The sequence below is a fragment of the Limulus polyphemus genome, unplaced genomic scaffold (genome assembly GCF_000517525.1).
Source record: "Limulus polyphemus unplaced genomic scaffold, Limulus_polyphemus-2.1.2 Scaffold202, whole genome shotgun sequence".
Classification (NCBI taxonomy): domain Eukaryota; kingdom Metazoa; phylum Arthropoda; class Merostomata; order Xiphosura; family Limulidae; genus Limulus; species Limulus polyphemus.
This window is the reverse complement of record NW_013665812.1, coordinates 768,799-779,035: the sequence shown is the minus strand read 5'-3', so window position 1 is coordinate 779,035 and position 10,237 is coordinate 768,799. Positions and strand designations below refer to the sequence as shown.

General features: G+C 39.0%; 1 protein-coding gene across 3 annotated transcripts in view; it reads left to right on the top strand.

The window, feature by feature from the left end:
- LOC106478353 (coiled-coil domain-containing protein 97-like) overlaps positions 1-5,356 on the top strand; it is a 27,424-nt gene extending 22,068 nt beyond the window's left edge. For 2 of the 3 annotated variants that reach the window (XM_013938892.2, XM_013938893.2), the window contains exon 5: positions 5,033-5,169. In XM_013938892.2, coding sequence (XP_013794346.1) covers positions 5,033-5,138 — 106 coding nt within the window. In that variant the 3' untranslated portion in view covers positions 5,139-5,169. Of the gene's footprint in view, positions 1-5,032 lie in introns of all 3 variants that reach the window. The other variant, XM_022381946.1, reaches the window with a different exon arrangement.
- The last annotated feature ends 4,881 nt before the right edge of the window (positions 5,357-10,237 follow it).

Genomic DNA, 10,237 nt, shown 5'->3' with positions numbered 1-10,237 from the left:
CCCCCAATTCTACTAGTGGAGCTGCTTGAGAGTCCTTACCAAACCTGGTTTCCAGTCACTGGGGTGGTGGAAAGAGGCTTTCCCTCCAGTGTTAGAGTGACTTCCTCCACTCTTGGAGAAGAGGGCAAAATTGGGGGCCCTCCTACCTAACTCCCTAGATGTTGTTTTTTTTTGTTTAGATATCAGTAGGAGTGGCACCAGCCTACACAGGAGCTTTTCATTAATACCATAGAATTCCACTATAATTTATAAAGCTTAGTAACTAAGATGTATTTTAGTCTAATAAAATATGAAATTTCGAGCAGACTAAAGACACACCCTACCTTGTTGAAGTATTGGTTCAAAATAAAGAAATGGCATCAATCCCATTAAAATGGCTAAGAAAGCCACTAGGGGGACATTCTGAACTTCCGATCGGTTATTCATGTCATATATAGAAGTAAGTGTATATCAGGGAGCATTTCAAAAAAATGGAAAGAGGTGGGCAGGGTGTCACTGTGTTTGATTTATTACATGAGCAATATCTTATCAAATTGAAAAGATGAGAGGCTATTATTTTATATTCTAGCTTGTCAATATTGGTAATTTGAATTTTTAATTCATTCGAAACTACAGACTTAGTATTTTGACTTCACAAACATCTAATTTGAACCAATGCTGCATTCAACTTACCACGTGACACACAAAAATTGATGTTTATCTGTTTTTTTAATATTTGCTTTTAAATTAAGAAATTGAGTAATATATGGTAATAAAATTTAAATTAGAATCTACATTTTGATACCAAACTTACTAACATAAATTCATGAAATAGTAGTTCAATAAAATTTTGAATGGGAGTCAACAAATGAGGTGACATAGCCTTTCACCCGTGACCCATCTCGAAAGGGTTAAGATCCTATTTAGTGTGATGTTTTAGCTCTAAAATGAGCTTAGTTCTATAAGTACTTAATCTTAACATTCTTTTTGAGTTTGGAGGGTTTCTATAAAAACACTGTTAGCCCTTTTGCAACCATGGGGAGTAGCACCTTAATCATTATATTTCATTCCAAAAATAAAACTTGTGGATTAAATTGTTTCAAATTTGTCAAGAACATTCCTTAAAGTATGTAATTTCAGAAAAATAAAACATTTAATTTTATTATTTTCTACTGTTTCTCGTTTATTCCAGTCTTTTATACATCCACTAAATTACCTTTGGTGATATTTATCTCATGATACTCTCCACCTACATCAATGCGCCCTCTATCCTTTTATTACTTTTTTGAGAGGAGGTAAGCATTATTCAAAAAAAACATTTTTAATTTAAGAAAATTTAACTTCCAAAACATACATACCTCTGCTCCCACTTATAGCTAGAATCCAACATTGATAAGGTGGAGAAGCCGGTGAGGGCATTATCCATACAGAAAGCATCTGCATAGATCATGGGTGTGTCCACAGAAGATTGGCACCCTAGTGGGGGAACTGCACTACATTCAGAACAGGCATGCTCTTCACCCAGAATTGAATTCCTGTATTGTGGGTGGAATTTTACATGAGTTATCATCACTATAGGCCAGCCCCAACCAGATAGCAGAGGTTCCACTACTTGGGGATGAAATTAAGGGGTCATGGTCCCTATATTCCATGTTGGTGGCGAGAGCAATTGGATTGCAAATATCGTATATATATACTTATGAGTGGACCCTCTCCCATGAACAATGTACTGAACCAATAATGATCAAAGAAAAGGGCCATGTACACCCCAACCGGATAGCTAAGCATCAAATCTGAACCAGTATTATGAGTGTAATTTATGATTTTTAGTTATTCAAATATATATATATAAAAACCTAAAAAAAAAATATTTTGTTTCATATACTCCATGTGCAAATTTAATAAAGGCTTAGCAACCTACATCAAGCAGGAACTGAGTACAAAGGTCATAATTAGAAGAGACAATTGTTTCTGATACATAAAAGTATTTTTAATTATAAAATGAATATTAGTTTGCTGGATAGATAGGCAAAATGCGAAAAGAAAACAAAAGACATGAGAAAAACATAGCTTTATAAACCTTAAAAAAATTAATATTTTGCGTATGAAAGCATTGTAATGTTTACTGATAATCTGCCAAATTTCACTTATTAATTTAAAAGTTATAGCATGAAACTAGAACAAGCACAAAATGGTTATGATGGCAGTCCCAGGGACCAAGCATGTGCTGAAAAGAGTTAATGCATAAGAATAAGAAGAAAATGCTACTACATGTGCTATAAAGTGAAAAATAATTAGAAGTAATAGTATAGTAGCAGTTTGTAATCATTACAAAATAAGATACAAGTAAACAAAATAATAATCTATGTTTTGCTTTATCCCGACCAATCATTTCTCCCGAAAACTCTTGCTGCCAGAGAAGGAATCAAATCTTTATCTCCTAATCATTTACCTGTCATTTCTCATCTTTACAGTCAGTCAGACCCGGATCGTTTGTTATGTCCCATCAGGGCACTTAGATGTTACATGGCTTGTACCATACCATTTTGGTGCCCTAGGAACCCGGAAGTTATTCATTGAAATCCTGCAGTGTCCAGGGATTTATCACCCATTACTCTAACCAGGTGATTTCGGAAGTTGATTCATATAGCCCATTTGGGCTTATCTGTTAACAATCACAATATGCTCCACGTCACCTCTCACCAGATTCGGCATCTATCAGTGTTCTCTGAAGGACATTTTGTGGGCCAGAATGTGGACTTCTCCTGACACTTTCATATCTCATTACCTTCATGATCTGGCAGTTTCCTCTTTGGTGGGATTTTGTCTTCCCCCTGTGGCTGCATTGACTACCTCTGCTAGATTTTAACAAGGAGGCTAGTTACTTTTTTACCTGACTTGCAGTTTTTTGTTGTTTTTTTTCTAGGGTCCCTCTTTATTTCTTTTGGATCCCATTCAGTGGTGAGTGTTGGTCAGTCAGGTATGCTTGTATTTTTAATTCCACACTAGCAACCTTTATATCGGTTCTTGGTTGCAATGGGCTCTGTCGAGATGACATGTTCCATAAGACCATCTGGATGCTATTTTATATCAAAACAATATTCAATGGACCGCTACCCATGAACTATCATGAGTAAAGTTAAAGAGGATTTTGCCAGTCGCTGCTGATCTTAGAGATGTATCAGTCAAGATCAGTTTACTTTTAAAAACTTAGAGAACGTGATTTACCTGTTGCACTGTCTCCAGAGACCTGTTCCTCAGGACTCCCTACTGCATGTCCCCCCTTACTTCTATTAGTGGACCTAGTGAGTCCTTATCACACCCAGTTCCCAGTCACTGGGGTGGTGGACAGAGGATTTTCCTTCAAAGTGTTGAGTTTTCTCCACTCTCGGAGAAGAGGGCAAAGTTGGGGATCCTCCTACCTGGGTCCCTGGAAGTTTTCCCAGTAGGAGCAGAACCAACCAATGTGGGAGCCTACTCATAAAACCTTATCACACCCAGTTCCCAGTCACTGGGGTGGTGGACAGAGGATTTTCCTTCAAAGTGTTGAGTTTTCTCCACTCTCGGAGAAGAGGGCAAAGTTGGGGATCCTCCTACCTGGGTCCCTGGAAGTTTTCCCAGTAGGAGCAGAACCAACCAGTGTGGGAGCCTACTCATAAAACCGGTCCAGATTTGATGTTAGCCATCTGGTGGGGGTGTGCTTGGACCCTCTTATGAACACTGTCAGGTCTTAGGTTGTTCATGCTGGGGGTCCACTATCTCTTCGAAAATCCGAACATGAAGCGGTCCAATCTTCAGCTCTTGGTGGGACAGTGTTCCACATCCTCTACATAATTCCATGGGTAAGTGGAATTCTCCTTGCCCACTTGGTTGGGAAGTGAAGTTGACTGTTTGTAAATCCAGACCAGATGAGTTCTGGACCTTGGGTGGAGTATGGCATATGATCCTGTCAATCCAGGCCTGGGATGTTGCCTTTGGACTTCTTCAGGCTGATCAGAAGGATTGTCCACTTTGGTGTTGCTTTCTTTCTTTCATAAATTTGGTTGTTCAAAATGCATCATTCCATATCTACTGGTGGGGATCCTATTACAAAGATATGTATATATTTGTGATCTAACTGCTCTGGCCTCCAACGTGGAATATGGGTACCATGACCCCTTAAATCCAGCCCCGAGTCATGGAACTTCAGCTGTGTGGTTGGGGCTGGCCCATCATACTTGTGTCATATTCCACCCTTTTCACTTTTCTGTAGTTCTGGGTGAAGAACATACCTGTTCTGGATGTAGTGCAGTGTTCCCCACTTTGGTACTGCTTCTCATGGTACACCTTTGTTCTCTGCAGACACTTTCTGTATGATCTATGCCCTCACCGGCCCCCTCCGCTTTTTCAATGTGGGATTATAGCTATGAGTGTCAGTGGAGGTACGTATGTTTTGGAAGTTATCATTTTCCTAATTTGAAAATGTATTTCCAAACATACTTACCTCTGCTGACACTCTCCCTCCCTTCCTGGTGTTAGTGACCAGGATGGGTAAGTCTCGAAAAAGTGATTTTAATGTCTGCATACAGTGCTTATATACAGTACCAGTACCTGCATAGAGGGCATATGAGGGCTGGTGTAAAGTTTTGCAAATTAGAAATTTCTGAGGGCAGTCAAGTGGGGTATATAAAGACTGGAGCAAGTGAACACAATGTTAGATGGCTTAGATGGAGATTGAGAAATAGCTATAAGTGTCAACGGAGGTTAGTATATTTGTAAATACTTTTCAGATTAGGAAAATGATAACTTTAAATACAAATTAAGAAAATACAAACTGAATGACTGTAACTATTGAAACAAATTTTTCAAGAGATATTTGTTATATAAGACACAAACATATCAGGGAAATGTAAGATAAGGCAAGTTTCTTTGTTTATATGACAGTATTGTTGTAACATTGTCTTCTTCATACCATTTATGATGTGTGTAATGAAAATTCATTGTTGGTCATCCCTACAACATGAATTTTACTGAATACTTGGATCAGTTAATTTATTGTTTTGTCTTCTATTAGTAAAGTGGACGATAACACTGAATATGACTCACTACAGCTTCGAGAAGCAGATGAAGAAGAGGAATACTTTGACTCTGAAGAACCAGAATTTATTGAATCATCATGAGTTATATATTATAAGATCTTATGAAAGTTTTACTTTATACCTGTAAATATAAAACTTGACTCATTCAGTTCTTGTTTCTTTAACATACAATGGTTATACTTGTACCACACCTGTATATAGAGAATTGTTTTTATTTGTCATTATCATTTTGCAAACTTTTTGTATTTTCCTTGTATATTACACAAAATAAAACAAACATGTATATGTTCAGTCAAATGAGAATAAATCATTATTTGTTATTTTTGTTCCTCAATCCATAATTTTGAATAAATCTTTATACACATCATTCTCTTATTTCAAGTAAGTGAAAAAAAAATACTTGTGCTCATTTCTCTAAATAAATCCTGAAATTCATAATAAAGGTATTTTAATTGTCAGAACACTGTATTGTCATTGTGATTATTGTATTCACGTGCAGATGGGTTGATATGTCTTCATCACTAGTGTAAACCAACAGTAGGTAAAGGAATAGAAGTAAAATATATATAGTATATGTTGATGATTCAGGCATAGCCGTGTTAGTAAGAATGTTTGAATATATGCCTGAGCTCTATTTTCAAGTTAGATAATGATTATTCTTATTTAGTTTTTATTGTAGTGTTTTATAGAATTGATAGGTACAAACATTTTTTCATATGCCACAAGCCTTGAACTCTCACGAACTCCATGATCTATGTGGTTTATTTGGGTCATGCATGTAAATTATATTGTGACAACCCTCCACTAATAGGAGTGAGACGCACCCTCCTGACGCACGTGTCTCCCTCTATTTGATTCTTCTGAACTACCACTTCTCATTAGGAAGTGATGGAGTGGAGATGTTTCTCAATTGTGCTCTTTTTATGTGTTGTTTTGATTTTTTTCTCCAAGTAGTGATTTACTTGATTTATTCATTCACTACAGTTAGGTTTCTGTAGTAGTTTGCCATAACTTACCTTAGTATATTGATATTTTTTTTCTCATTTTTGACTTCTTTACAGTTTAAGATGGTTATGCTTTCTCAGGTGTGTTCCATTTTCTCATCTTCACTTATTTCATATGATACTGTCCCTTTCTTGTTACGTGACACCTGTCTTTAGAGAACCTTGTTTTCTTTCCTTTCCCTGACATTTCATTTTTCAGTTGAAGGCTGGTTTTAGCATGTTTCATCCTCCATGGGTTTATGTTCATTATGTTTTGGCTTACCAGCATGGTGATCAACTCTTTCTCGACTCCCACTTTTGCCATTGTGGGGTTTGTCCTGGAAAATCTTATAGATTTCTCCCATGCCCAGTTTCCCACTTTTGTTTTACCCTTACAGCACTTGTCCAACATACACATCCTTTCTGAGGCATTCCACCAATCTCCTGAGGGGTTTCTGGAGGATTCTCTTTCCCTCATTACCTCCATGTTGGTGTGATTGTCCTATTCAGGCCTATCCCTTCACATGTGGTTTCATTGCTTATTGGGAACGATGCTGTCTTGTCACGGGTTCATCTACTTTCCACTTATCTTCATGACTTACAGATGGCTCCTTTTCTCCATCGGTTTGTTTTTAAAGGTTTTTCAGAATCACATGTGGAATCTGAGAGACCATTTTCGACCCTTTAGTCTTTGTTTGCTTGTTTGTCTCATTATGATTCAGTGATATGCATTCTCTTCATAATTGTTTCTTGTCCTGCAACCTCTCATCTTTTACCAATTCCTATCACTTGTGGTTCAAAATTTCACTGTGTGTCTCATTGCAGGGTTCATCATTGCCAGCAGTTCCAATGACTATCAGGTCTTTTCCTGTTCAGTGGGGACACGTTTGGCCAATTTTGTTCCACCTGTGGCAGGTATTCACTACCAATTCTTGGGTGATACAAGTTTTGTCAGAAGGACTTTTCCCCTGTTTCCTTCTCCCACCACCATTGTATCCTGTAACAATTTTCTTCCCATTAACTTGGGATCCTGCTACCAGTTTGCGTCTATCCGTGGTTGGGCAGACCCTTCTATCATAGAGATTTATCAAGCCTGACAGCCAGCATTCTCCAGGTTTTTACTCCAGGCATTTTGTTGTTCCCAAAACAAATCCAGGGGCTGGCATACTGTGATCCATCTGTCCTGCCTCAACCAATTTCTGGATCTTCCCCAATTTGCCATGGAGTCCTTTATCACACTCAGGTGGGTTTTTTTCTCCAGGACTGTGGATGACCATGGTAGATGCCTATCTCCATATTCCTATTTCTCATTGGTACAGATAATATTTTCAGTTTGTCCACTATGGGGTTGTGTATAAGTTTCACACCTAGCCTTTTGGGGTTGATTCAGCACTGTATGTGTTTTATTGGGTGATCAAGGCCTTTGCCCAACTTATGCTTGCTCAAGGGTTGTGTTTACACCACTAGATGGTTGACTGGCTCCTGTTAGCTCATTCCAAATTGGAGTCTTCTCAACATACACATCTGTTGCTGATAGATGCAGCACATGTTGGTTGGATTCTCAAGTTGAAAAAGTCTTTACTTTTGCCTACCAAATATCTTGTCCACTTGGGTGTATTTTTTCAACACTCACCTCATTTGGGCCCAAACTTCTCTACTTCGTCTCTGTTTGATCCAACTTTCAGTTCTCCATGCACTTCCTGCTCCCTTTGTTTCTGCACATGAGGTTCTGTCACTTTTTGGGACTTGGGTTTCTCTGGAAGCCATTATTCCTTTGGGTTAGACACATATGCTTTCTTTTCAGTGGACTCCGTTGGACTTTTTCTCGGGATTTATTTGACTCCCAAAATACCCTTCCTTTTTTCCTTATTGACAATCTGCATTGTGGTTGAACAAGGAAAACACAATACAGGGAGTACTGCTTCTTCCACCTTGTTTAGATTTGCATCTTCTCACAGATGTTTCTCTCCAAGGTTGGGGAGCATGAGTACATCAGCAGGAGGTTTCTGAACAATGGTCTCAAAATGTCTTACCATATCAATGTCTAGAAGCTTCTGGATGTATGACATGCTTTGATTCATTTTTTTCCTCTGGTACTGAACTGACACGTCATGCCCCATTCCGACAATTCCACCATTGTGGCCTATATCAATCACTAAGGGGGCACTCTTTCCTGTTTCCTTTGTGGTCGAAATTTAGAACTTCCTTTATTGGGCCCACACACTGTGGATAAGTCTCCTTGCATGTAATGTTCTGGGAGCTTTTCACCATGTGGTGGATCATTTTTCAAGACTTGACCAGGTTTATCTTACAGAGTGGTCTCTCAACCCACAGGTTTTCAAATGGCTATGCAATCAATGGAGTACTCCTCATCTGTATGCTTTTGCCACTTTAATCCAACACCAAGTTACCTCTTTTTTTTGGTCTCTGGTTCCTCAGGCCCTGACAGTGGATGTTCTCTGTTGGGAGTGGACCAACCAGTACCCTCTGCATTCCTTCTGGTTTTGTAGACCTCCTCATCATGCAATTCTTCAGGATTGTAATGTCAACATTGTTCTTCATTGTCTTCCACTCCTTCTGTTTGAATTTTGTCCTCTTATTCCATGTTTCACCTATCCATTCAGACTTATTCCTACTCATTTTTGTCTATGGGGATCATTGGCCTGACATATTTGCCATTGACGTTTCACATACTTTTTCCATTTCATATATGTTTGCTTTATTCGGATCGATCTTTCTTACCCTAAAGTTCAGCAGCTCGTGAAGGACATTCTTCATTCTTGCCAATTTCACTTCCATTGATTTCCCACCTTTATTTCTGATCTTGTCTGGTTATAATTCTATTTTCAGTATGTGTTCTTTGCTGTTTAGTGGTTTCTGTTCCTACTTTTTCATTGCCTGACGCCATTCATTTGTACGTTACCTTTCTCCTTCTACCCTTCCAAGTTTTCCAGAATTCTGTTCCAGGTGTTGTCGCATCAGATCAGGCATCTTATTTTACTCCTGGTCTCTCACCTCTGTTGTCCATTGGAGAAAATTCTTCAGTCAGGCATGTGAACTACAGCTCATACGTTCATCTCCCACTATCTTAATTAGGTAGCTGTTTCTTCCTTATCGGGATACTTCCTTCAGCCTGTTATCATTCTTCAAACTTCAGTGTGGCTGTGACTGGGTAAGTTATCTTTTCTATATTTATTTTTCTTCCAGTGTCATGTCCCATTTAGGATTAGGATCCTGCTCAGTGGCAAGCATTACCTGTTCAGATATGCTTCCTATTTCTCAAATCCACACTGTACAGCAAAGATGTATAACCATTGTGAATAATGCACACTGTTAAGATGGGATGTTCCACAAGATCACTAGTAGGTTTTCCTTGCAATATATTTGCTTCATAAATATGCCTGTTCTGGATGGTAATAGCCCATGAACTTACATGGGTAAATCAGAAGGGGATAGCTGCTCATCCCTGTCGTTCCTTCAATTGAATAAATCAGGGATGGTCTGCTTTTCATAATGGGTTTTTTGTGGTTACCTGTCTATGGTGTAGACGTTCCTGTGGACTCTCCACTGCACTTTGTCCCCTCCTTGTTCTTCTCGTGGAGTATGGGAGTCCTTGCCACTTTCCAGTTCTGAGCCATTGGAGTGGTGGACCATGGAGGAGTCCTCCTGAATGTGATTGCTTCCATTCAGTTGAGAGTACGGCAGTGGTGTTCTGCTGGTGTAGATGGCATTTGATTCTCCAATCATGCACTCCATCTCCATGCAGCAGGTCCCAGAGGTTGATGTTGCACCCAGCTTCTGTGTGGTTCTACTTGGAGGGTGCAGTTGCTTATATTTAAAGGTGTGATCCACTTCTGTGTGGTGAGACCTGGATATTGCAATTGTGCTCCACCCTATTGTTCAGTTCTATTTGAAGGATGACGTTGCTTCAGAGACATTGCAGTTCATCTTTTCGATTGGGATCCCTCATCCTTCTGTCACATGGATGTCAGTTCCCAGTGAGTGATTTTGGATTTTAGCTGGACCAATCAACATAAATCTTCACACGTGTTGGTTGTGTTCCTCTTCCTCTGTCAATTTGCCTAATGATCTCCACCTCCATGCAGTGGATTCTGGAGGTTGATGTTGCACCCAACTTCTGTGCAGTTCTATCTGGAGGGTGAGGTTGTTATATATTTTTAGAGGCAATCCACTTCC